The sequence below is a fragment of the Arctopsyche grandis genome, chromosome 13 (genome assembly GCF_051622035.1).
Source record: "Arctopsyche grandis isolate Sample6627 chromosome 13, ASM5162203v2, whole genome shotgun sequence".
Classification (NCBI taxonomy): domain Eukaryota; kingdom Metazoa; phylum Arthropoda; class Insecta; order Trichoptera; family Hydropsychidae; genus Arctopsyche; species Arctopsyche grandis.
In genome coordinates, this window is record NC_135367.1 from 3,476,839 (window position 1) to 3,504,539 (window position 27,701).

General features: G+C 36.3%; 5 protein-coding genes across 7 annotated transcripts in view; all 5 read right to left on the minus strand.

The window, feature by feature from the left end:
* Nucleotides 1-27,701, minus strand: part of LOC143921502 (uncharacterized) — a 189,925-nt gene that overhangs the window by 79,512 nt on the left and 82,712 nt on the right. The window lies entirely within an intron of this gene.
* LOC143921484 (uncharacterized) lies at nucleotides 329-27,569 on the minus strand. Its single transcript, XM_077444812.1, has 3 exons — nucleotides 27,528-27,569; nucleotides 4,243-4,403; nucleotides 329-1,940 (listed from the first exon to the last, which is right to left on the minus strand). Exons 2-3 carry the CDS (start codon nucleotides 4,363-4,365, stop codon nucleotides 858-860), a joined length of 1,206 nt encoding a protein of 401 aa, XP_077300938.1. The 5' UTR covers nucleotides 4,366-4,403; nucleotides 27,528-27,569; the 3' UTR covers nucleotides 329-857.
* On the minus strand, nucleotides 5,915-8,826 carry LOC143921489 (uncharacterized). The gene is made up of 2 exons (XM_077444819.1): nucleotides 8,426-8,826; nucleotides 5,915-8,164 (listed from the first exon to the last, which is right to left on the minus strand). Exons 1-2 carry the CDS (start codon nucleotides 8,546-8,548, stop codon nucleotides 7,241-7,243), a joined length of 1,047 nt encoding a protein of 348 aa, XP_077300945.1. The 5' UTR covers nucleotides 8,549-8,826; the 3' UTR covers nucleotides 5,915-7,240.
* LOC143921480 (uncharacterized) lies at nucleotides 9,086-12,552 on the minus strand. The gene is made up of 2 exons (XM_077444809.1): nucleotides 12,317-12,552; nucleotides 9,086-11,569 (listed from the first exon to the last, which is right to left on the minus strand). The coding sequence occupies exons 1-2, from the start codon at nucleotides 12,437-12,439 to the stop codon at nucleotides 10,361-10,363; spliced, it is 1,332 nt and encodes a 443-aa protein (XP_077300935.1). The 5' UTR covers nucleotides 12,440-12,552; the 3' UTR covers nucleotides 9,086-10,360.
* LOC143921479 (uncharacterized) lies at nucleotides 13,863-27,595 on the minus strand. Of its 3 annotated transcripts, XM_077444808.1 has the most exons (4): nucleotides 27,377-27,568; nucleotides 18,821-19,123; nucleotides 18,598-18,745; nucleotides 13,863-14,131 (listed from the first exon to the last, which is right to left on the minus strand). In XM_077444808.1, exons 1-4 carry the CDS (start codon nucleotides 27,497-27,499, stop codon nucleotides 14,094-14,096), a joined length of 612 nt encoding a protein of 203 aa, XP_077300934.1. In that variant the 5' UTR covers nucleotides 27,500-27,568; the 3' UTR covers nucleotides 13,863-14,093. The 3 variants fall into 3 exon arrangements, with proteins under 3 accessions (XP_077300934.1, XP_077300933.1, XP_077300932.1); XM_077444807.1 differs by having other exon boundaries at nucleotides 13,873-18,745; nucleotides 27,377-27,595; XM_077444806.1 differs by having other exon boundaries at nucleotides 13,873-18,745; nucleotides 18,809-19,123; nucleotides 27,377-27,595.

Sequence of the window (27,701 nt, forward strand, 5' to 3'; positions counted from 1 at the left end):
AAACGTGCCGCTTAGAAACAGTGTTCAAGCGGCGGCGGTTGGAGCGGGAGTGTTTCTCAGGGTGGCCAGCACAAAAAACATAGGCCAACTCGTGGGTCGTAAGGCCACGAAAGCCGACCATCAGACAATTTGTCTGAACATATATTTAAATGCGTACATATTTGTTTTTATAATTTTATTTTACATTTAGACTTAAGTTATATACATATTTGTATTTGTTTGGTTATTTAACTTAAGACTTGATGTGCATTAAAATAAAAATTGTGTTTAATTTTCGTGCCTATGTGGTATAGAATAAGCGAAAAAAAAAAAATCGATCAGATTATTTTTTAAATTTTTTTATTAACAATTTTTTTTAAGGAAATGGGGATATAAACTTTATTCAAATTATTGCAAGTACAGTAATTCACTACCAATTGATTTTCACATCAAGTGTTTGTAACAATATTTTTGTAGTAAAGTTCATATGTATATTCTGAGTTGTGTTTTGTTTAATCTATTTAATGAGAGCAACTATTACACTCTATTTAATGTGTTTAATGAGAGAAACTTTTAGAGCAGATGAATTCAAAATGATCCTAAATATAAGCTTTTAAAAATATGTACACATTGATATGATTTGTATCCAGTATGAGTTATGTGATTTCAAAAAAATAATATAATTAACAATTTTTGTGGTTTTAACTAATCATGAGATGACAGGTGACTGAGACGAACTCTTTTTCATCGAAGAATTTGAAACAAATGGCACATGGTATGGTTTTTCACCAGTATGAGTCACATTTCACATTTATTTGGTTTCAATCGTTTTAATCAGGGTTGTTAGACGTTACGATTAATCGAGACTGTCACAGTTTTTAAATGTCGTGTTTTTTAATGTGTTTAGAGAGAGAATCTTTTCGAGCAAATGCTTTTAAACAAATGTCACATTGGTATGGTTTTTTCCGAATGTGCGTTCTTTGGTGGATCGTAAGGCCGGATTTTCGAAGAAACGATTTTAAACAAATGTCACATTTGTGTGACTTTAACCCAGTATGAGTTGTTTTATGTCCTACAAGGTGTGCTTTTCTATTAAATGACTTTAAACAAATGTCACATTTGTGTGGTTTACACCCAGTATGGGTTTTAATATGTGTAATGAGATAAGCATTTCGAGCGAATGACTTAAAACAAATCTTACATTTGTAAGGTTTCATCTCAGTGTGAGTTTTAAAGTGTCTGATAAGAGAAGCTTTATGAGCGAATGATTTAAAACAAATATCACATATGGACGGTTGATACCCACTATGAGTTTTAACGTGTTGAATGATAGAAATATTTCGAGCGAACGTTTTTAAACAAATGTCGCATTTGAACGGTTTCAACTCTGTATGAGTTTTAATGTGGTTATCGAGATAAGCTTTGCGAGTGTACGATTTAAAACAAATTTCACATTTGTTTGGTTTTAGCCCAGTATGGATTATTTTGTGTATTACAAGGTGAGCTTTTCGAACGAATGACTTTAAACACATTTCGCATTTGTATGGTTTCAAACCAATATGAAGTTTAATATGTCTAATGAGATAAGCTTTTTGAGCGAATGATTTCAAACAGATGTCACATTGGTATGGTTTTAATTTAGTATGATTTTTGATGTGTCTAAGAATATACACTCTTCGAGCGAAAGTTTTGTAACATATATCGCATTCATACAACTTTTCCTTCATCTCGTCTTTAACAAGGGTGTTGTCAACGTTCGGTTGCAAAGGAATATCAAATTCATTTTTCCATATTAAATCTTCCAGTAGAACTTCTTCCGGTTTGATATTCAAACACTTGTTTAACTTCAGTTTCGAAATTTCGTCACTTTGAAGACAAACTTTTCGAAAACTGACGAGCAATTCCAGATTGTTGTTACAAGAAAGACATATCGTATCTGGCAATCCGTCATCTTCCTCGACCTGCAAATGAGAATGATTTAGTTGTTTAGCTTTTTTAATGGAAATAGATTGATTAGGATGACGACTGTTTGGACAATATTCCAATCCATATTTCTTTATTAACATTCAATTAATACCAATAAAATGAATCTGTTTTAACACCGGCATCTCATATTTTTACTTCATAACATTATAACATTCACTCTTGTTTAATATCTAACTTACTAGTTATTACATATTATAACAGGTCAATTGTCTCGTGTGACACGGGGACACGTTTATAAATAGGGAATATAGTGTTCCATTCTACAGGTACGTATTGCAGCCGTAAATTACGGTTAAGGTTAAAATAATCATGAAGTTCTTACCAATAGATTTGTTTGAATTTATTTATAACACGTTAATCAGAGTTGGTAAATGTTTAAATGTAGGTTAAAGCCTAGACGCGGGACTGCTCGAGCCGCTCGTTGCTGTTTTATGTGTGTTAGCGTAAAGAAGCGTATTGCCTATGCAGTAGAAAGCGGCTTGTTCGACAGTGCGCAATTATTATATGAGTTTTAAACAATCGTACACATTATTAAAATTTAAAAGGCATTTTCCCATAGAACTATTACGTTTACCAACCACTTTTTCGAGTTGCTCTGCAAGCTTAGGCCTTTCCTTTTGGACATGCTTGGGTATAATTCCCTTGAACTTCGGAGAAACTTATCATTAATTCGTTTCGTTCTCCTGCTCTTATGTGGTAATACGTCATGCCCGTTGTTGCTGGAGCAGTTGGGACTTTATGTCCCTAATCACTATGTGCGTGGTAGACATCATCATTTGCTGGCTGTACCTCCTGCCCGCACAGTCCTTTTTCGAATGGCTCCTATTCCAAGAGCTATTCGACTTCTTAATGAAATCGTTGCTGCCGAGACTGAATGTGATATTTTCCACCTTAGTGAGCGTAGATTGTCGGAAATTACTCTAACCCATTTATCTGGTAGTCTGCGCTCATCATTGTTTTCATTATTGATAGTGATTTATGAGTGAAATTTCGATTAACTCTCTTCCATTTGGGCCTTACAGGGATGTTTTGTATTTGTAGTTGTTTCTTACATATTTATTGAAACTGACTGTAGGTGCAAGGCATTCCTTATGCTATATTTTTTATTTGATATTTTTACTTTATCTGTTATTATTAAATGCTATTTTTTATGTTTATGTATGGATGTATTTATGTTTATGTTCAAATGTATTTTTTTTTTATGTATAATTGATGAGTATATTATTTTCGTTATGTATTAATTGATATTTTGTTTTTTTTGTGTTATATTTTTTGACCATTGTGGCGCTTTAGGAATTCCTGTTATGCCACAATGGTCTGTTTAGAATAAAATAAATAAATAATAATTAGGTACGTATAATAATTGCGCATTGTCGACCAAGCAATTTTCTTCTGCACTGGCAATACTTCTATAGGGACGGGTGATAGGTTTTCAACCGTACCCGGCCTATGGAATCTCTGTTGAATATAACCAGAGGATATTTATTTTTGTTCAGTTGATACAAGTTTTGGCGAGTAGAGAATATTCGCGGCGAAGAAGACTATTTCGGCCTGACTTCGGTGAGGGAGCTGGTTGAACTGTCTGTTGAGTACACTGTGGGGGGTTTATATGGGTTTGGTGCAAACGATCGACAAGCGCCAGACAGACTGAACCACAGATTAACTGAATGGCTGCTTTAAACGCAATTCTCGACTTCACGAATGATAGATTGCACATCAGATGACGAGTAACCTTTTCGAAGTGCAATTATTAAAATTGAGTTGGATCTTTCTGGCGAGTTTAATAAGGCAAAATTCGGAACTAAAGTATCAGAAGCACAGAACGTATACAGGGTAGGTGTATGTCGGGACTTTGGTATGTAGATTTCGCTTAGTGTAAGTGCGAGCAGTACGCACGCATAAGGTACATGTGTCGTTAATCTGTGGTTCAGTCTGTCTGGCGCTTGTCGATCGTTTGCACCGCATCGGGTTTATATAGGTCCAAAATGTCCTCTGGATAGGTCGCGTCCTGCAGCTGTGTAGGGGTCGAGCGTCTTCCTTTGGAAGGTCACGCCCTGTACCTGTTTAGTGGTTAGCGTGACTTTCTCTGGAAGTCATGTCCTGTAGCTGTGTAGGGGTCGGCTTGCTCTTGGTGCGTGGATTGACAATGCGTAGTACATGTGTACGTGTTTACCATGTATTCCTACACTTCTTTACACCGACACACATACAACAGCCACTGACAGCAGCGAGCGGTCCCGCGTCTAGGCTTTAAACAAAATGTAAAGGGTAAACGACCTGTAGCTGACAGTATGAAGAAATGCGTCGCGCCAAATGTGGATGAGGATTTCCATGGATGGAGACGAAAGCCTCGGCTGGACCAGAAGACAAGCAAAGTCTGCACTGCATCGGAAACTCCATCAAGTCAATTGCGCGAAACGACAATTGATGACCGAGAACTGGGAAATGTCAAAATTTACAACCTCTCGAATAGTACTTTTCGTGAGATTTGGTCTAAAGCAAACACATTTTGTAACTATGTATAGCTCAATACGGCTAACGGTTCGGTGATTACTGGTCACATATTACTCGTCACAAAGTCACCAAAATCTCTATAACGGAACATCTGGCATCCGAAAAGTCCATCATACTAACGATAACTATCATAGAAACGAGAACTTGAGTGCCAAATATTGTGTATTCGCGATTTTCATGGCAAAAATTGTCTTTGTGACCACCCCAATGTGACGAATAGTCCAATTACCACGGCTAACGACAGGCTATTTATCGAATAACATAACCAATTGCTATATATGATGCAAAAAATGATATAAACAAGAATAAGGGAAAAAACACACTGAGTGCCAAGTGCTACGTGTTTTTTTTTTGTTGATACTATGGGGGATGAACGAATGAGACGACTGGCATGTTAATGCACGTGTTTATTATATGACAGCTGAAGACAGAGTGAGTAGTGGCTCTCCGAACCCAGCCGAGTTGGTTCCCACTCGCAGGAAGGCAACCAAACTCGACCATGTCGTATAAGCGAGCCGCCACAATACTTTTAAACATGCGTAAAAAAACGCAGCATCTCTAGCCCATATATATTGTGGCGGCTCGCTATACGAAATGGTCGAGTTTGGTCACCTTCCTGCGAGTGGGGACCAACTCGATTATGTTCGGAGCTAGCCACCTCACTCTGCCTTCAGCTATCATAAATTAAACACGTGCATTAACATGCCAGTCGTCTCATTCGTTCATCCCCATTGAAGTAGAATGGGTAGAAGCGCTCTTAGCTTACAAAAATGTTGCTACAAAAACTCCGTTCAAACGGAGATTTCGGCTGTTTTGCTCAGTTGATTGTTAATCTCTGTAGCAGTAGGATGTCTTTGAAATAGGCTCTACTAGTGAAATTGTGTGGTAGTATTAGTTCGACAAAGTCCGAACATCTGTATGTGCCCGTGCGTCCCTAAACGTCAAGGGACGATAAGGGACGATCACTTCCACGATTTTTTTTTTCCTCACTCTTTTGTCTCTCTTCTGACTTTCCGTCTCTCTCTTCGATGGCTCGCTTTTAAGCGATACTTTTGTTAGGAATGACTATTCTATACATTATACTTCAATGTTCATCCCCCATAATATCATATATGGTACTGTAGGCATATAGTACAACTCATGCTATATTATCGATCCTGACCAAACACGCATACGCTCAAGGGCAACGGTCCCTGTGACCGTGCCCGAAGAACAAAGGAAGAACACGCTTCCCCCATAAACAACACGTGTCTGAAAAGTCATTAACGCATGGGACACGCTTACAGTAAATAGTCCCAAAAATAACCTGCAGGAGTGTTTTCAGTGATATTTTATTTTTGCATTTCAGTGATCTATAACGGAGAATATATTATATTGTCTCAGATATCAATCGAATACTTCTTTTGGCAATAATAGTTTATTATTTTAATTCATTGTGTGGCAGTGGTTAAAAAACGTTGACGTTTTTTTACTTTTTCAGTTTGATTTGTTTTTTACTTTTTCAGTTTGATTTGTTTGGATTGCGATTTATCGCATCAAAAAAGAGATGCAACAAAAATCGCTCATTTTGAATGAATGCAACAACACAACGTTAATATGTATCATTTTGATTTGATTTTTTTCCAGTATGAGTTTTTATGTGATTCACAAGTAGGGTTTTTGTTGCGTAGGGGTGGGTGGAGGATCCAAGTAAAAGGCCAAAGTCGTTTCACAGTATTTATTGGTGATTAAGGAGATACACGCACTGGCAGTGCTCCGTCCAGAATGTCTTGATATCGCCTATCTATCGCCTTGAAGTACCGCCTTATAACGGGTCGGTCGCTCAAGGCATCTTTAACGTCGGTTACTTCCCTATTGTTTAGGCATGTACCCGGATATGTATTCCCACGGCACCCAGTCCCACGGTATCGGTCACTTCTGCGAAGGGACCGATAGCGACCACTTCGGTGGCCATTGTTTAGCCTACATGCACTTACGAGTCTAGAGATAATCCTTAAAACCAATTATAACGGTCACATAGTCTCTGGGATGCTACTCGGCCTAGTCCGATTGCAACTACTCGGCGGTGTACATAACATTTTTTTACAGTAGAAGATTATAATAATTAAAAACATAATTTTTAAATGCTTATAATATATTTCCCAAAGCAGTTTGTATTTACGAGATCTATCGCAAGTGCCTTAACAAAGAGATGGTGGTTGTATATATAAAATCTGCTGGGTAAAATCAACCATTCAGAGAACAATGAAACGGTTCGGTGATTACTGGTCACAAATTACTCGTCACAAAGTCACTAAAATCTCTATAACGGAACATCTGGCAGCCGAAAAGTCCATCATACTAACGATAACTATCATAGTAACGAGAACTTGAGTGCCAAATATTGTGTATTCGCGGTTTTCATGACAAAAATTGTCTTTGTGACCACCCCAATGTGACGAATAGTCCAATTACCCAATGAAACATATGTCTAAATCCGAATATAACTAGAGTTTAACTTTGAAACAAAGTATTTTAATAACAATCTGGAAGAAGTAATAAAACTTTAGTCTTTACATATGTATAAATTACAGGGTTTAAGTGAAGTATGCTAGGGGAGAAGTCAATAAATAATGGTCGTAAGACCATTACAAAGGTTTAAAGAAACATACATAATGTTAATGTTGAGATTTGTAAAACATGTGTTTCAAATAGACACATGCTAGCAATAATATGTGTGGGGTGATTATTTGGGAGAGCATCCATATTACAGTTTACGGTTTCAATAAGTATGAGCTTTATTGTGTCTAGTGAGATGAGATTTCTGCGCATATGATTTTAAACAAATGTCACATTTGTACGGTTTCAAACCAGTATGAAGTTTAATGTGTTTAATGAGATTATATTTGTGAGCGAATGTCTTTAAACAAATGTCACATTTGAAAGGTCTCACCCCCGTATGAGTTTTAATGTGTCTAACGACATGACCTTTTTGTGCGAATGATTTTAAACAAATTTCACATTTATATGGTTTCATACCAGTATGAGTTTCAATGTGTTTCAAGAAATTATATTTTCGAGTGAACGATTTTAAGCAAATGCCACATTTGTATGATTTTTTTAACTTGAACCTAGTCTTTCGAGTGTGAGTTGTTTTGTGTATTACAAGGTGGGCTTTTCGAGCGAATGACTTTATGCAAATGTCACATTTGTATGGTTTCAACCCGCTGTGAAGTTTAATGTGTCTAATCAGATAAGCTTTTTGAGCGAATGATTTTAAACAAATGTCGCATTTGTATGGTTTTAATTCAGTATGATTTTTGATGTGTCTAAGAATATACATTCTTCGAGTGAAAGTTTTGTGACAAATATTACATTTATACATTTCCTTATTATGAGTTTTTTTATGACTCCTGAGGTCAGCTGATTGATCAAACGATTTTAAACAAATATTACATTTATTTAACTTATCCTTCATCTGATCCTTAACAGGAATGTTGTTAACATTTGGTGGCGTATCACACTCATTGTCCCATATTAAATCTTCTAATAAAACTTCTTCTGGTTTGATATCTACACGCTTTTTAAGCTTCAGTTTCGATATTTCGTCACTTTGATGGCAAACTTTTCGAAAACTGATGAGCAATTCCAGATTGTTTTCACAAGAAAGACATATCGTATCTGGCAATCCGTCATCTTTCTCGGCCTGCAAATGAGAAAAATTAAAATGGGTGTTTTTTTTTATCTGCCTAGTAGAATATCGGGACCTAGATAGAATATCGGGATAACTGACTCATGGACCGCGACATGGGTACACAGATGTATATACAGGGACATGTCCCAGTCTCCCGGGACATATGCCAAGCCTACATTACGGTTAAGTTAAGATATCAAGAATTGTGACCATACTTTTGTTTGACTTTATCTTAAACACATTAATCAGATTCACGAGTAAAGGGTAAACGACCTGTAACTGACAGCAGGAAGAAATGCGTCGCGCCAAATGTGGCTGAGGATTTCCATGGATGAAGACGAAAGAATCGCCTGGACCAGTAGACAAGCAAAGTCTGCACTGCATTGGAAACTCCATTAAGTCAATTACGACACGTGCTGACTGAAAACTGTCAAATGTCAAAATTGACAACCTCTCCAGTGACAACTTATTTTCGTGAGATTTGGTCTAAAGCCCACACATTTTATAACTATAGTTCAACACGGTTCGGTTCACGAGAAAACTGGTCACACCCTAAAATCGGTCACGAGAAAACTGATTGACCGATTTTAGGGTGTGAACAGTTATAGGGAGTGACCAGTTTTAGTGTGACGGGTGAGCACGTGTGACCGATCTAGAGCGACCGGTTGTCCTGTGACTGGTTCACATATGACTAGTAGTCCGTTTACCGTTCAACACGGTAAACGGATTATTGCGCAAATTGCGATCTCGCGCATGACAATCGTTGCCACAAAAATTCGCCCTACCCCCATAATTTATTGAAACTGAAAATAGTGTAAACAATCTTTGGAGAATAACGAAAAATTTTTCGATGTTACATAAGATTTTGCAGTGTCGTATAGCACAAGATTTAAATTGTGTCTGCCACAGGGAAATGTTAAACATTTTTTTTTTGAGAAGCATAATAGAAATAATATACAAAAGGGAATGCGCCTTCATCAGATTAATAGAATCTGCCGAGTACAAATGTTTGAGCTTAGAAAGTAGAGGTGCCTTTGGCGCTCTAATCTAGAATTTTGTAGGGCCCTTGGCGCTCTAATTTTAAATTTGGACATATGTACGGGTTGAGTGGCTAAGTGGAAAGGAGCTGGAGACCATTACGATGGGCTATGATGTGGTCCCTTCCTCTCTGGAGACGGCTTCTGATTGTTTGCCCAAATAATGATGCTTAACTCTTAGGCTCTTCAGGGCTATCTCATTGGTCCGTTCTCAATTCCAGCTCATATGAGACTGTAGAATTGCGCGCACGGAAATCGTTTGGTCCGTGGAGTGGGGGTCGGGTTACTATACCAACTTAACTATTTTATCATGGCTACCAACCCGTTACGATGTGGTGTAAAATCATTATTTTAATTTGTCGTGTGGAAGTAGTTAACTTTGTTTAATTTTAGAAAACGTTGACGTTTTTTTTTACCTTTTAAGTTTGATTTGTTCCAATTAAAAAAGAGCACGAATGCAGGAAACAGCAGCATTTCAAATTTCTAATGTACATCTTCAAATAATATCGATCACAAATAAAAAATACATTATTTTGAGGAATGGGGGAGGGGGACCTCCTATTTTATTCAAATTATTACTATTACAGTAATTGACCACCAAATTGAAATTGAAATGATACATCAAGTATTTGTAACCAGAAAAATTACATATCTATTTGTGACAGTTGTGGTTTTAACGGTTTCATGAATTAAATCGCGCTCGATCATTAGGCGCTCAGCAAAGCAAAATTACAAACATCATAAAACATAAAAATTATATACATATATATACGGAAAAAGAAGTGCTGGAACTCACTTTATGTCAAGTTTTTTTATTGGAAAAGATTACATTCAAATTATATTATAAAGAATATTAGTTTGAAACATAAAAAATGCAGAGACAAGAAGGTGCCGGAACGCCGTTCCACAGCGTTACGTGGGAAAAAAGCCCTGTGCGTATGTATGTATACTTTGTAGTTGCGTTTCACCGAACGTCCATTTTTGTAAGACTTTGGAAAGCGCTGGTTTTAACATGATATGAGATATAAATTTTCCAATGAAAAAAACTTTTCAAGGAAAAGATTTCAAACAAATATGTATCACATTGATATGATTGTTTTCCAGTATGACTTGTGATGTGATTCACAAGTAGAATGTTCGAGTGGAGAATTACAAATAAATGTAAAAAATATTATGGTTTCTGCTTATAATGAGATAATATGTGTCTGAGACTTACTCTGGAAGCGAAGAATTTTAAACAAATATCACATTGGTATGGTTTTAAACCAGCATGAGTTTTAATGTGTGTAAAGAGATAATCTTTGTGAGCGAATGACTTTAAACAAATGTCACAATAGTATGGTTTTTCAGTAGTATGAGTTCTTATGTGCCTCACAAGATGGCCTTTTTGAGCGAATGATATTGAACAAACGTCACATTTATATGGTTTTAAGCCAATATGAGTTTTAATGTGTCCAATGAGAGTCTCTTTAGAAACGAACGACTTTAAACAAATGTCACAATTGTAAGGTTTCATCCCAGTATGACCTTTAATGTGTCTCATGAGATAAGCTTTTTGTGCGAATGATTTTAAACAAATGTCACATTTAAATGGTTTTATCCCATGAGTTTTCATGTGTTGCAAGAAAGAATATTTTTGAGTGAACGACTTTAAACAAATTTTACATTTATATGGTGTCATACCAGTATGAGTTTCAATGTGTTTCAAGAAATTATATTTTCGAATGAACGTTTTTAAACAAATGCCACATTTGAATGATTTTTTTAACTTACCACATTTTTTAACCACATTTTTTAACCTAGTCTTTTTAGTGTGAGTTGTTTTGTGCATTACAAGGTGGGCTTTTCGAGCGAATGACTTTATGCAAATGTCACATTTGTATGGTTTCAACCCGCTGTGAAGTTTAATGTGTCTAATGAGATAAGCCTTTTGAGCGAATGATTTTAAACAAATGTCACAATTGTATGGTTTTAATTCAGAATGATTTTTGATGTGTCTAAGAATATACATTCTTCGAGTGAAAGTTTTGTGACAAATATTACATTTATACATTTCCTTATTATGAGTTTTTTTATGACTCTTGAGGTCAGCTGATTGATCAAACGATTTTAAACAAATATCACATTTATTTAACTTATCCTTCATCTGATCCTTAACAGGAATGTTGTTAACGTTTGGTGGCGTTTTATTATCACACTCATTGTCCCATATTAAATCTTCTAAAAAAACTTCTTCTGGTTTGATATCTACACGCTTTTTAAGCTTCAGTTTCGATATTTCGTCACTTTGATGGCAAACTTTTCGAAAACTGATGAGCAATTCCAGATTGTTTTCACAAGAAAGACATATCGTATCTGGCAATCCGTCATCCTTCTCGACCTGCAAATGAGAAAAATTAAAATGAGTTGTTTAGTTTTTTTTTAATGGAAATATTTATTGTAAGGTTTTGAGTCACGTTAAGCTGTTTTAAAAAACTTTAATGGGATGACGACTGTTTGGTCAATATTCTAATCGATATTTATTAATTGAATTGGTTTGGATGAGTTTTGTCGAATTTATAACACTTATCGCCCCTGAGCGACGCTTATGGTATTGAACTTACATATAATACAATGATGTAATGAGCTGTTTGATTTATTTAATGTCAGTATATGTAAGTTAAAATATGATTCACCCAATATATTTTGTTACGTGTGGTAGTTACTCTTTTTGCCTTTCTTTATATTTTTCGATATAAATAGATAAGTAAATAAATATCCAAGTCTTACCAACAGCATTGCAGAAAAACTCGGAATACATTATTTTCAATTCAGGTCAACTCGGTACATGAACCCGAGATTCTTTGGGTGGTTAGCATTAACGCAACCACCGATCTTATACTGTTGACTACATGTTTTTCTTTATTATTTTTTATCTGCCTAACTAGCTAGATAGAATATCGGGACAACTGACTCATGGACCGCGACACGGGGACAAAGATTTATATACAGGGACATGTACCAGTCTCCCGGGACATATGCCAAGCCTACATTTCGGTTAAGTTAAGATATCAAGAATTGTGACCATACTTTTGTCTGACTTTATCTTAAACACATTAATCAGATTCACGAGTGAAGGGTAAACGACCTGTAGCTGACAGCAGGAAGAAATGCGTCGCGCCAAATGTGGATGACGATTTCCATGGATGAAGACAAAAACCTCGGCTGGACCAGAAGACAAGCAAAGTCTGCACTGCATTGGAAACTCCATTAAGTCAGTTACAACACGTGCTGACTGAGAACTGTCAAATGTCAAAATTGACAACCTCTCCAGTCACAACTTATTTTCGTGAGATTTGGTCTAAAGCACACACATTTTATTATAACTATAGTTCAGGTAAACGGACTACTTATCATATGTGAACCAGTCACAGGACAACCGATCGCACTAGATCGGTCACACGTGATCACCCGTCACACTAAAACTGGTCACACCCTAAAACTGGTCACGTGAAAACTGGTCACACCCCAAAATCGATCACGAGAAAACTGGTCACACCAAAAACTAAAAATTGATCGTATGATAACTGGTCACACAAAAAAATTATTCGCAAATAATTTTTATTTACGAAATTTTTATTATTTACTTATTCATTATCGATGTCAATACACACACATACTCCAACGTCACACAAATGTCCGCACCCCTCTGGAATGCACTTCTGGAACCGCGTGTATAACTGAAAAATAAACCGTTGCACTGCCAGATCAACAGAATCAACGCCAGTGAGCTTCAGAACCTCGAACATGGCTCACTCCGCGAAGCAACTTCATTACATTTATACTTCGTCGTCAATACAATAACAAATGTATTTATCGAGCAATAAAGATCATCTTACAAACTACACAACATGTGTTTCGTTAGGCCGGGATACAGTCAACATACCTTCCCTGCCTTACAACTCCAGACATATGAGCTTCGCACGTTGATACGGACATACTAGTTCTTTCCGTCATTGTAGATTCGACGTGTTAAGCATCGATGTGATTATACATATATATTATGGGTCTACGTGACGAGACAGAATGTTAAATTACAGAAAACGCAAATATCGGAAGGCAAAGATCGAAAATCGAAAGATCTTAAGTCGAAAGATCAAAAAAAAAATGGTGCATGGTAAATGGTACATACTCACTTGATTTGCGCGAGCAGGATACAACAGGAACAAGACGAACATGCTTTTCCTCCCGTATTCTGCGCGCGCACATTAATACGGGAGGAAAAGCTTGTTCCTGTTGTATCCTGCTCGCGCAAATTAAGTGAGTATGTACCGTTTAACATGCACCATTATTTTTTGATCTTTCGACTTGAGATCTTTCGATATTCGATCTTTGCCTTCCGATATTTGCGTTTTCTGTAATTTAACATTCTTTCTCGTCACGGAGACCGATATATTATAGGTGTTCGAGCCAAAAGCCGTCAGGAGTTCGCGGGCATCACATCACTCATCAGACCAGCTCAACTGACACTCTCTAACCATCCGGTTGGCAATCGCTTTTGCGTTCATTTCACTTTGACGGTTCGAATGTCAAATAACAGTTTAATCTTAATTGTGTGAATGTGCCGTGCGAAGGTGTGTATCAAAGTATCTCGGTTTAAATTACAGGGACAAAATTAAAAAAAAAAACCTTTTCCGTACAGTAAATACAATGATTTATTATGTTTTCAACACATTATACACAAACATATTCTTGAATATATAAGATATAGATGACGATATTCTTTAAATTTCAATATAAAAAATTGCCGTTCGACAACATCCAGTGAATCATTGGGATACTCCACGGTGCCCCCACATACATACACTAATCCGTCAATTACGGCAGCCGTCGAGCCTGATCGCTTATATTTCATCGGGGGCAATTCAGTTCGTTGCTTTGAGATCAGATCCATGGACCAGACCTATATTTTCAAGTTTTGTACATATATAAAACATTGCTAATTGTTGAATATGAGTAAATTGAGTAATTGTTGAATATGAGAAGTGAAAAATATGGAATAGTGCAAGTGATATTGTTTTGAGTTGCTGACTATCACCAATTTAATTACCAATGCATTGATAAGTAAGTAATATGTATGTACAATAGAACCACGATTATCCGGATCGTTAAAAACAAACACAAATTTTAAGATTTTGCTGCTTTGAAATGCATAACATAAAAATTCTAAAATAAGAAGGAGAAATGAATCAGTTGTCTTCAAAATTCAATACTCAAAGGACGTTTGTTTCTTGAAAACTTGATCGCGATTAAAATATTTATTTTTAATATTACCAATATGGAAAAGAAAACGAGTTGTATTATCATTAAAAGACAAATTAGATAAAAGATCAATGCTTTAAAAAGCGGTGTCTTAGGACGTTTTTTTGTCAGATAAATATGGTGTTGGAACGTCAACGATCTCGGATATAAAAAAAAAACAAAGTGAAAATATAATGAAGTTTACTGATTCTTTTATGTCAGAAGATGCAACTAGATATATAACTAACTTAATACAAATAGCAACCTGGAAATCTTCGCCCTGTCAAAACGAGAACACAAAACAGAACCTTAACTACCCCAAAGCAATAAAAATAAAAATACAAGAAAAACGAAGATTAAGAAGAATATGGATCTCAAGCCGATTACAAGCAGATCGGAAATCATTTCAAAAATCATCAAGAGAGATGAATCCTTCAACCAATATTTAAGCAACCTGACATTCAAAGCGAACGAATACTCGCTATGGAAAGCTACTGGGAGGTTCAAGCGACCACAGCAATCAGTTCCACCAATACGCAACCCAAATGGCGGATGGGGAAGAAATGACGATTAAAAAGCCGAAATTTATGCAGAATTTCTTCAGGGTGTATTTAAACCCAATAAAGCAGAAGATGAATCCGAGGAAGAGATAGATGACTTTTTAAAAACAGATTTTCAGATGTGAAAACCCATAAAGAGCATAACACCTAAAGAGATTATGAAACACATAAAAATGCTAAATCCTAAAAAAGCTCCTGGATTTGATCTAATCACTGCGGTAATTTTAAAAGAACTACCGAGGAAGGGAATCGTGTTCTTAGCTATACGGTTCAACAGTATTTTAAAAACATCATATTTCCCAGCGCTCTGGAAAGTGTCAAAAATCATGATGATACCCAAGCCCGGCAAACCCCCAAAATGAAGTATCCTCTTATAGACCGATTAGTTTACTGACCTCGAACTCAAAACTATTTGGGAAGATACTACTGGCTAGAATCCGACCTGTAGTGACGGAGGAAGGAATAATTCCAGAACACCAATTTGGGTTCAGAGCAAACCACTCCATAATTGAGCAGGTCCATAGTGTTCCAAAAAATCAGACAAACTCTGGAAGATAGAGAATACTGCTCTGCAGCCTTCTTAGACATACAACAGGCATTTAACAGAGTCTCGCACAAGGGGTTACTATATAAGGTCAAAAAGAAGCTCCCACACACTCTATACACAATTATTAAATCGTATATCGAGAACAGAATATACCAAGTGAGACAAGGCGAGGGGTTTTCAAAGCTATACAAAATCAGAGCGGGAGTACCACATGGATCCATTTTGGGACCAATATTATACACGATCTACACAGCAGACATCCCAACACCAAACAAAAATGTCACGGTAGCAACTTACGCCGATGACACAGCATTCCTAACAAGTAGTAGCGACCCCATTCGATTGAAAAAAAGCACGAATGCAGCAAACAGTAGCATTTAAAATTTCTTATATACATCTTCGAATAATATCGATCACAAATAAAAAAAACATTATTTTGAGGAATGGGGGAGGGCGACCTCCTATTTTATTCAAATTATTACTATTACAGTAATTGACCACCAAATTGAAATTGAAATGATACATCAAGTATTTGTAACCAGAAAAATTACAGAACTATTTGTAATAGTTGTGGTTTTTTAACTCCATGGTTTTAACGGTTTCATGAATGTTGCGCACTTGCGTTAAATCGCGCTCGATCATTAGGCGCTCGGCAAAGCAAAATTACAAACATCAAAAATATATACATACAACATATATGTATATATTTTCAGATAAGAGTGGTGATGAGTGAATCCGTGGTAAGTTTCACTCTATAAAATGTCACACAACACTATGACGGTCTCAGGTCAGCGGCGAGTAAGTGCCGCCGCTTAACAAAAGCACAGCCCGGTTTTCAAAGGTACCGTATCATCTTTGACAGAGAAGGAAACTCTATAATAAATCCCTGGTAGTGGGCAGCAGCTCTGCCAGTATAAGATGTCAAAACATTTACTGCGCTGTAGAAGGAAGTGGGAATCCACTGCAGTATTCTCCCAAGATAACTATGATGTACAAAAATAAAAGTGTGAAGAAGTCCGACTCTCCGGCTGACACCCGGCGCTTTCGAGGTTCCAGGTCTCACGATTGGAAATTGGCTACTGGCCACATGCATGTGACTCACCAGGCATTATGTGGAAAATATGCGACTGGAGAAACTTTACGGAACAAATCCAAAATAGGTACTTGGAACGTTAGAGGACTACTGAATCCTGGGAAAACACTAGTTGTTGAGAAAGAGATGTACAGTCATGGGCTAGATATACTCGGAATCTCGGAAACGCACTGGAAGAACAGCGGCCATTATAAAACTTCAAATGGAAATACGATATATTTTTCTGGTAACCAAGATTCGTCACATAGCGGTGTCGCGGTGATCTTAACATCTAAATTAACAAGTGCACTAATTGGCTACAACCCCATAAGCGACAGACTTATATACTTAAAACTCAACACGCATCCATATAAACTCAACATCCTTCAAATATATGCTCCTACTGCAGATGCCGAAGATAGTAAAATAAATGCGTTCTATGCTTCACTACTCGATACATTGTCAAATATCTCAAACAAAGAAATGACCATCATTCTTGGTGATTTTAATGCCAAAGTCGGTAATAATAGCAAAATTGATAACATAGTAGTTAAATATGGATTGGGTATTCAAAATGAGAGAGGAGAGAAACTTATAAGTTTCTGCATTGAAAATAAAATGTCCATTATGAATACTTGGTTTCAACATCATCCTAGACGAGTATACACTTGGATATCTCCTGGGGATCGTCACCGCAACCAAATCGATTATGTATTAATAAATTCTAGATGGAAATCATCGATACAAAACGTCAAAACATATCCAGGTGCAGATTGCGGATCGGACCATAACTTACTTGTTGCTAAATTTCGACTGAAATTGAAAATTATTAAAAGACATCAAAATAAAGCAATTAACTCACCAATGATAAAAATTGAAACATAAAAAATGCTGAGACAAAAAGGTACGGGAAGGCCGTTCCACGGCGTTACATGAGAAAAAAAGCCCTGTGTGTATGTATGTATACTTTGTACAGAGTTGCGTTTCACCGAACGTCCATTTTTGTAAGATTTTGGAAAGCGCTGGTTTTAACTTGATATGAGATATAAAGTTTCCAATGAAAAACACTTTTCAAGGAAAAGATATCAAACAAATATGTATCACATTGATATGATTGTTTTCCAGTATGACTTGTGATGTGATTCACAAGTAGAATGTTCGAGTGATGAATTACAAAGAAATGTAAAATTTTTATGGTTTCAACTTATTATGAGATAATATGTGTCTGAGACTAACTTTGCGAGCGAAGAATTTTAAACAAATATCACATTGGTATGGTTTTAAACCGGCATGAGTTTTAATGTGTGTAAAGAGATAATCTTTGTGAGCGAATGACTTTAAACAAATGTCACAAAGGTAAGGTTTTTCAGTAGTATGAGTTCTTATGTGCCTCACAAGATGGACTTTTTGAGCGAATGATATTGAACAAACGTCACATTTATATGGTTTTAAGCCAATATGAGTTTTAATGTGTCCAATGAGATTATCTTTATGAACGAACGACTTTAAACAAATGTCACAATTGTAAGGTTTCAATCCAGTATGAGTTTTAATATGTCTAATGAGATAAGATTTTTGTGCGAATGATTTTAAGCAAATGTCACATTTAAATGGTTTAATCCCAGTGTGAGTTTTCATGTGCTTCAAGTAAGAATATTTTCGAGTGAACGATTTTAAACAAATATCACATTTGTTTGATTTTTTTAATCTTAACCTAGTATGAGTTTTTTTGTGTATTACAAGGTGGGGTTTTCGAGCGAATGACTTTATACAAATGTCACATTTGTATGGTTTCAAACCACTGTGAAGTTGAATGTGTCTATTGAGATACGTTTTTTGAGCGAAAAATTTTGAACAAATGTCACATTTGTATGGTTTTAGATCGGTATGATTTTTGACGTGTCTATAAAGATACATTTTTCGAGTGAAAGTTTTGTCACAAATATTACATTTATACAACACTTCCTTATTATGATATGTTTTATGTTTCTCGAGGTCAGCTGTTTGATCAAACGATTTAAAACAAATATCACATTCAAAAAGTGTGAGTTTTTCATTTGGATTGTGATCACTTAAAGGTACACTCCCACTGCATATCTGTAAAATAAAATGCATTTTATAAAATTTAAATGTGTGTAGTATCTTGACAAAGCAGTTTACCGATGAATTTACATTTCCAATTGAATGGATGCTTGGCTTAGAATCTGTTTGAGCTGCGGTACTCAATTCCCATTCATTTATCTTGTCCTTAATGGGGGCATTGTAAACGTTTGGTGGCGAACGAACATTAAACTCTTTTTCCCATATTAAATCTTCCAGTAGAACTTCTTCCTGTTTAATATTTACACGCTTGTTTAATTTCAGTTTCGAAATTTTGTCACTTTGAAGACAAACTTTTCGAAAACTGATAAGCAATTCCAGATTGTTGTTACAATAATGACATATTGTATCTGGTAATCCGTCATTTATCTCGACCTGCAAATGAGAATAGTTTGGATGAGTATTTATAATACAAGGTGAAATGATCGTGAACTGAGAGCAGACACGAGCATATGGGTAGCTCCTGCATTCAACTTATAATTTGTACTTGTCTTTCGCCCCCTTACCCCTTTCATTCCCCAATGGCTTTCACTTTTTAAAAGTTTTTTATTTTAAATATTTTAGCATGATATATTTTACCCATTAGGGGTTGACCCTGAGCGACACCTATTGTCAGAGGAATGTTATAATAATAATAAAGTGCCTTTACGAATAAATACTACGCTACAACGCACGTTTATATAATCAGAGTCATCACATATTCACTACAGAAATTAAAGTTTTATTTTGATATAGATTTATTTACAATTTGAGTATATGGTGGTGTTGTGCGTTCGTGGCCAACCCCTTTCTTTTCTCAGTTGGCGGATTATTTTTATCCCCTTTTTTGTATTTTTCTGTCCTTGGGAACCAGAGAGATGTAATAAGAATAGAGGGGGCCTTACGAATAAATAATTTTTGTCAATTTTGAGCGGTACGTCTCTATAAATACGCTAAAAATAATTGTTACATTTCTCTAGTGCCACCCCTGAAATCTTATGTTTGTACATATTTATTTTAATATACAAGTATACCACAGAGTCTTTACAGGTCACCCCAATATGACACTGTGGCCAGACAATACATAAAAGATCAAATACATAAGAAAAAATAAAACAACAATAATAGAAAAACAAATAAAATAAAACATTTAAAAAATTGTACATAAAAATTAAAAATTGAAAAATTGAGAATTAATAAATTGAAAAATCAAAAATGAAAATAATACACAAAAAAAAAAAACACATATATAAATAGTTTAAATTGAATTAAAAGTAAAAAACAGTAAAAATACGGATAGATTATCCGGTGAAATATTGAAAATATCAATGTGATTGCTGACCAAATTCAAGCAGCGTAAGACTCGAGCGATTGGTGAAAAAGCAAGAACATTAGTTCTTGCTTTAATAGTTTGGAACAATGGACGCAATCGATAATCAATGAGGCGAGATGGAACCCAAAATTTCATTTCTTCCAATATAGTTGGGTTGTAAATATCACCTCTTAATAATTTGAAGAAATGACACACAAGATGCATATCCCGCCGATGAGATAGGGAAGTATAGCCAACAGAACCTTGCACAAAAGCACTAGGAAACAGTTGAGGGTAGTATCCAAACTCCCTCATATATAGATAGCGGAGGAACTTCCTTTGAACTCTTTCAATTTTTAGAGAGTGAGTTAATTCACTGGGACTCCATATAATGGCATCAGATTCCAAAATGCTTCGGACCAATGCGTTATAAAGAAGACGCAAAACTCTTAAATTATTGAAATTGTGAGCATTACGTAAAACGAAACCCAGCATCTTTGAAGCTTTATTGCACATATTGGAAATATGGATACCAAACTTCCATCTGCTCTCAAACGTAACGCCAAGGTCTTTTTTGGATAATGTTCTACACAGTGGAGTTCCACCAAGATTATACTGATATAAGGTGGGGTTAGAAGACCGAGAAAAAGACATAATATTGCATTTACTAACGCTAAGAGGTAAATGATTATTAGTCGCCCAGCACCATAAAGAGTTCAAATTACTCTGAAGGACCTCACAGTCAGAAACACTATCAATTTTCATGAATAACTTGAGGTCATCAGCATATAGTAAAAAATTTGAATCTGAAAGTACCGAGCCAATATCATTCACATATATTAGAAACAGTAAAGGTCCCAAATTAGAGCCTTGGGGCACGCCAGAAGATGTGAGGTATACTTCAGAGAAATGGCCATCAAAACAAACAAACTGACGACGATTACTTAAATAAGAAGTAAAAAAATCAGTAAGATTATCCGATAGACCAAAATTGGCCAATTTCTTAATAAGTATTGAATGATCAACCTTATCAAAAGCTTTAGCAAAATCGGTATAGATCACATCAACTTGATGCCCTGCATCTAGCGATTTAGTAATGAAGTTTGTGAAAGACAAAAGATTAGTAGTCGTAGAGCGTGCTGAACGAAAACCATGCTGTTGGTCTATGATAAACCGACTGCAATGGTTATAAAGTAATCTCTGCAAAATTATTTCGAATAATTTGGCTGGAGCCGAAACAATGGCTATTGGTCTGTAATTATTAATAAAAGATTTATCGTCATTTTTGTGAATTGGAGTGACTTTGGTGCATTTCCAAGAGTCAGGGAACAGAGAATATTTCAGTGATAAATTATAGATATGAAGCAAGGGATATAACAAACTGGACTTGCATCCCTTTAAAACAAAATCGGGAATAAAGTCAGGACCAAAAGATCTATTAGGTTTCAGCTTCTGGAACCCATACTCCATATCACTGATATTAAATTCAAATACTGACAGAATGAAGGAATGACTTATTTGAAACTTATTATTTGAAGATTGAGTGAATGAGTCTACAAATGCAGATTTAAAATGCTCAGCAAAACCCTTAGCGATATCTTTCGAACCTGAGAACGACTCATCACCATTGAACATCATTGTCAAATTCGAATTGTTATTATGTTTAGAATTTATAAAGTTCCAAAATAATTTTGGGTTTATGGAAATGGAATCTTCACATTTCTTAATGAAGTCAGCGTGACAAATTGAGATTAATTTTTTGGAATGAGAACGCAACTGACAGAATTCAACGTAATCATGTGAGTCCTTAGTGAACTTCCAGCGTTTGTGCAAGTAACATTTACGACTGATGACTACGATTAATTCAGCTGAGAACCAACTAGGAAAAATTCTTCTGGATTTAGGAAATTTTTTGTTAAAGCATTTGTTAAAAGAAGAATGCACAATCCTATTAAATATCTCGACAGCAGCATTCACATCCAAGCACTCGAAAAGATCAATCCACTCCGATTCCAACAAAACAGAATTCAGGCCAGCAAAGTCAACATTATTAAATTTCCAACCATAAAAATCATGATTAACAGAATTACAATTACGATTACTATTGTGCCCAGAATCATTTAACATTAAATGGGAACATGTAGCATCAAAATCAATACTGAGCGTAGGGTGAAACTTATCCTCAGGAACAATAAAACAGGGACTTCTACTGGAATTGCAAATAATATTGGACAACACCAAGTCAAGTTTTCCGCCATAAACATTGCATACATTATTCAAATCTGATAAATTAAAAAGATTGCACATATGCGACAGTTCCATGCTTACATTCTTCAAAGTAACAGTGTTAAAGTCCCCTACAATCAAAATATTTTTACTCTTTAGAAAGTTAAATTCCTCTTGTAATTTATTAAAAAAAACTTCAGAGATCTTATCGTTTTGATTTGGAGGAAAATATACTACACAAATATAGATGGAACACCGCGGAAGATCAACTCGAACCCAAAGATGTTCACCAACTGATTGAAGACGGTGAATTTGTTGAGCAGACCGCACACGATCGGCACGAACAGCCAGTAAAACACCACCTCCTCTGCTGGCCCTATCTCTTCTGAAAACTAAGTATCTATCATCGAATATCTCGAAGTCGCAAACAGATTCATTTAGCCAAGTCTCCGTAAGTGCAATGAAGTCATGATGCTGTACCAGAACAGAAGAAAGGCAATCAACAGTTTTGGAGTTAAGACCCCTAACATTCTGGTACAGCATCGTCATCTTGCGAATCTTGCGCACCCTATTTGTTATAGGGTGCCGGGCTCCGACGAAATTTCCATGGGTTGAAAGCTATACCAGCGGGCCAAAAGTCCGGATTCAAAACACTAGTATAGACAGCTTCGATGACAGATAATTTGAAAGAAGAGTAAGCTTTAGGACCCTTCGAGTTTAATTTTACAGCTATAGCATCACTGGATGGCAATTTCATCTTAACATAATTAGTTAATGAGTCAATGGTGGTGTCCTTGTGAAGATAAAGAACATGAACAAACTTCCTATGTTGTGCTGGCAATAATAGGTTGCTAGTAGAACCGGTACCAGTAAAGAATTGTCGAAAAGGAAGAGATGATGTTCCTGGAGACGAAGATAGTGCGGTGTTCTGTAGAATATTATCAGGTGTAGAAGCAGAAGCAGGAGCACAATAAACAGGAACACAAGCAGATGCTGCTATATATGTAGAATGCGGGCGATCGCCATGACACTTTTAAAAACTGTCGAACTACGATGTTAATTGAATAATATGTTACTTAAATGATCAATTTACTTAGAAAATGTATCCCATGTTGTTTATTGTGTGGGTTTTTAATGCATTGTGCAATTTTTAATGATGCACTTGCCCATCTTGCGAGTAATATAAACAAACAGAGAAGTTTTTATCGGACATACGTCGAGCACTAAGCAGAGAAGTGCCCTAAGGCATCAAAAGTGTCGACAGTTGAAGTTTTTTTCCGCTACAGTAAACATTGTTCATATTACTGGCAAGATGGGGAAGTGCATCATTAAAAGTTGCACAATGCATTCAAATACACACAACAAACAACATGGAATACATTTTCATAGGTAAGTTAATCATTTAAGTAACATATTATTCAATTGACATCGTAATTTGACAAGTTGCATCTTGTGTCTTGCGACCGCCACCGACTGCATACAATTTCAGGGGTGGCACCAGAGAAATGTAAAAATAATTTAAAAATAAATGTAAAAACATTTCTCTGGGTAGCACCGAATACTCAATTATAGTCATAACCAATTCACTCAAAAACTTTAATTAATAAGTCACCAACTCAATAAGTTTAATTAATGTAAACATCGTTCATTTTATAATATACATATTTTTGTTGAAAATATACATTACACGTTAATTTTAGAGTTCCTAAGGACAGCCAATTACGAGAAAAGTGGGTAAACATAATCCGCAAATGGAGAAGAGAAACCGAATAGAAATGAAAGTGTTATTTTTAACAAAATTGAAGATTTTAAATTTTTTTTATTAGGTTTACATACCACAAAATTTATATAAAAAAAAAAAAACAAATGAACACAGGAATTTTGTTAAAAAAAATTAATAAACCGGTATTGACATCTAAATTTAAAACTGGATTTTTAGGCTTCCTTATTTGCTTAGAAAGCATTAAAATTTTATATGAAAAAATAGTTGAATCAAATATAGGTCTTAGGTACTTGGCGACCTATCGGCTATCCCAAGACCACATTGAAATGTACTTCTCGAATATCCGCCATAGGGGAGGTTATAATAACAAACCCCATGCTTTGCATTTTAAATCTGCATATAAAAAACCATTTAGAATTAAAATCGTCTTTCAACAGCAATTGTAGGCCCCTAGAATTCATCAACGTTTTAAATTGTGCACCCGAAAATAGCATAGAAATTATTAATTCTTCGTCTTCTGGTATTCGCCATAATTTTGTAGATGTGGACAGTGATTCAAATGACAATAATAAATCAACTTCATCGTTTGTGGAAACGGAGGTAAAATATGTTGATGCAATTATTTTATCAAAGGGCTTAAAAAACACAATAGCCTATATCGCCGGGTTTGCCGTGAAAAAAATATTACAAAAAATCTGTTGTAATTATTGTTGTGATGCGCTAGTTTCTGAAAATCTACTTCCGTATCACAGTTTAATTATTTTAAAAGATAAAGGAGGGTTAGTTTACCCCACTCAAGAAGTAATTGATATTTGCTGCACTTGTGAAGAATTATTTAAATGTGTCTTAACAGCAAGTGGTAATAACACCTTATTGCCAAAATACGATCTAAATTTTTTTGTAAGCAAAACTTTATATCAACTATTAGATACCTCCACCATTATTAGATTTGCTCCACATTTAGACGGAAACACAGAAAGTCATTGTTTATTACTAACTAGCTGTATTACCCGGCTTCGCTCAGTGTTTATAATATAAACCGCTTAAACATGACTAAGCTAATTTAATTAAAAAAAAAAAAAATTTTAAAATTTAAAAAAAAAATAAAAAAAAAATCAAAAAAAAATCAAAAAAAAAAATTAAAAAAAAAATAAAAAAAAAAATAAAAAAAAAAATCAAAAAAAAATTTTTAAAAAACCAAAAAAAAAATCAATTTTTTTTTTGCCTTCTAGGGCTTCGCCCTCGGCGCCCCCCTGAGCCTTTGCCTTCTAGGGCTTCGCCCCTCCACGCCCCATGAGCAATTGCCGTTTAGGGCTTCGCCCCCATGATCAGTTGCCTTTTAGGGCTTCGCCCCTCCGCGCCCCCATGATTAAAAGCCGTCTAGGGCTTCGCCCCCCTAAGTTAATGCCTTTTAGGGCTTCGCCCCCCGCACCCCAAAGATTAATTGCCGTTTAGGGCTTCGCCCCCCTTAGTTAATGCCTTTTAGGGCTTCGCCCCTCCGCACCCCCATGATTAAATGCCGTCTAGGGCTTCGCCCCCCTTAGTTAATGCCTTTTAGGGCTTCGCCCCCCGCGCCCCCATGATTAATTGCCGTTTAGGGCTTCGCCCCCCTTAGTTAATGCCTTTTAGGGCTTCGCCCCTCCGCGCCCCCATGATTAAATGCCGTCTAAGGCTTCGCCCCCATGATCAGTTGCCTTTTAGGGCTTCGCCCCCCACGCCCCCAAGATTAATTGCCGTTTAGGGCTTCGCCCCCCTTAGTTAATGCCTTTTAGGGCTTCGCCCCTCCGCGCCCCCATGATTAAATGCCGTCCAAGGCTTCGCCCCCATGATCAGTTGCCTTTTAGGGCTTCGCCCCTCCGCGCCCCCATGATTAATTGCCGTCTAGGGCTTCGCCCCCCTTAGTTAATGCCTATTAGGGCTTGCGCCCCATGAGGCTGGGCCCCCCGGGCCCCCTTCGGGGCCCCACGGGGCTGCGCCCCTTGTGGCGCCCCCTTTTGAGCCCCATGGGGCTGCGCCCCATGAGGCTGAGCCCCCCGGCTGTATTATTTCTGTAGTGAATTTGTGATGACCTTAATTCCGTTCGTGAAAAAAGGTCTGTTAATTAAAAGCTGGCGCGTAGACACGATGTTCTGACTCTTTTTACGCGCGCGGACACGCTTACGAGCGTGGCAGAGACAACTATTACTAATTATAGTCTGTGAACGCGCTTGACACAGGATATTTGTTCAAAAAGGCACTTCTATTGTATAACACTTCTCTGGCACCAAGCGTCAAATACGACTGATGCTAAAATTATTTGGAAATGTCTGTGAACATTCCTCACTTGGCAACAATATAACGCCTAAAGCCACTTCTATTACACTGTTCGACACGAAAAATGGTTTAGAGACGAGATATGACTTTTCTTATAGATCTACATATGCCCAGTAAACACGAATCTAGTAATAAAAAATGTTGATTGGCTCGAGAATCAGAGATACATATGTGTTTTTTAAATCGCGCGATTTTTCTATATCTTGGTGTTGTTCGGACGATATCTCAAAATCTGTAAATTTCCTGTTCAAAATGAATATTGGAATCTATAGTCGGGTATTTTATCTTTCATTTGTAGTACTTTTCAGCTTTAAAATCTCTCTAAGTAGTCGTCCAGTTCAAATCAAAAGTCAAAAGTACGTATTTTCACTTGGGATTTTTTCCCACTGTTAATACTATTTTATATTGAGTATTTTCTATTGAAACATGTTTATTGCGATAGTGTTCTGGGCACACTATTTTTTGTTTTCGTTTAAAAGGGTTAATTGTAAGTGGGACAAATGGGAACGGGAACGAGAACGGAAACGGGAATTGCATGCGTTATTGTGGCATTGCAACGCATGCAGGGTTCAGCTAGTTGGATTATAAATTTGAAATCATTGTGGCAACCCCAAGGTACCGACCGTAAAACTATCGGTTGGCTAGAAGTCCTAATTTTCAAAAAGAACTTACGTAATAGAATTCCACAAAAAAAGGGTTAGCACCCTCGGATAACATACAAATACCCCTTGACGCTTTTTTGTAGAATTCTATTGCGTAAGTTCTCCTTGAGCATCTTTGAAAGTTTGGATGTCTAGAGAGTGCATTTTTTCGGTCACCACCGAGCTTATACTACTGGTCTCTCGTTAGTTGTTTAACTTACTACTTAAATAAAATACCAGGACAATTGACTCATTGACTACGACACGGGGACAGTAGGGAAAATACGTATGTAGTGTCCCAGTCTACTGGGACGTATAGCATAATAGATTACGGTTGAGATTAAAATAATCACGAAATTGTAACCATAAATTAATTTGAATTTATTTTTAACACATTAATCAGATTCACGAGTAAAATGTAAAGGGTAAACGACCTGCAGCTGACAGCAGGACGAAATGCGTTCCGCCAAATGTGGCTGAGGATTTCCATGGATGGAGACGAAAGCCTCGGCTGGACCAGAAGACAAGCAGAGTCTGCACTGCATTGGAAACTCCATTCAATTGCGCAAAACGGCGAGTGATGACTGAGAACTGTCAATTGTCAAAATTGACAACCTCTCCAATTCTTCTTCTCGTGAGATTTGGCCTAAAGCATACACATTTTATAACTATAGTTCAACACGGCTAATAGCAGTCACTTGATCGATTAGTTTCTCCTTTCATCTGCTCATTTGCTTTGTAACCGTCATTGAACCTCTT

Bases quoted from the DNA above. Each gene is read 5' to 3' on its own strand.
- LOC143921484 (XM_077444812.1), bottom strand. From the start codon at position 4,365: ATGGAGTTTCCGATGCAGTGCAGACTTTGCTTGTCTTCTGGTCCAGCC. The intron at 1,941-4,242 runs GTCGTTTACCCT...TCTCATTTGCAG, and splicing joins CTTCATACTGTCAGCTACAG to GTCGAGGAAGATGACGGATT.
- LOC143921489 (XM_077444819.1), bottom strand. From the start codon at position 8,548: ATGGAGTTTCCAATGCAGTGCAGACTTTGCTTGTCTACTGGTCCAGGC. The intron at 8,165-8,425 runs GTCGTTTACCCT...TCTCATTTGCAG, and splicing joins CTTCCTGCTGTCAGTTACAG to GCCGAGAAAGATGACGGATT.
- LOC143921480 (XM_077444809.1), bottom strand. From the start codon at position 12,439: ATGGAGTTTCCAATGCAGTGCAGACTTTGCTTGTCTTCTGGTCCAGCC. The intron at 11,570-12,316 runs GTCGTTTACCCT...TCTCATTTGCAG, and splicing joins CTTCCTGCTGTCAGCTACAG to GTCGAGAAGGATGACGGATT.
- LOC143921479 (XM_077444806.1), bottom strand. From the start codon at position 27,499: ATGGAGTTTCCAATGCAGTGCAGACTCTGCTTGTCTTCTGGTCCAGCC. The intron at 19,124-27,376 runs GTCGTTTACCCT...TCTCATTTGCAG, and splicing joins CGTCCTGCTGTCAGCTGCAG to GTCGAGATAAATGACGGATT. The intron at 18,746-18,808 runs GTAAACTGCTTT...TTTATTTTACAG, and splicing joins TTGGAAATGTAAATTCATCG to ATATGCAGTGGGAGTGTACC.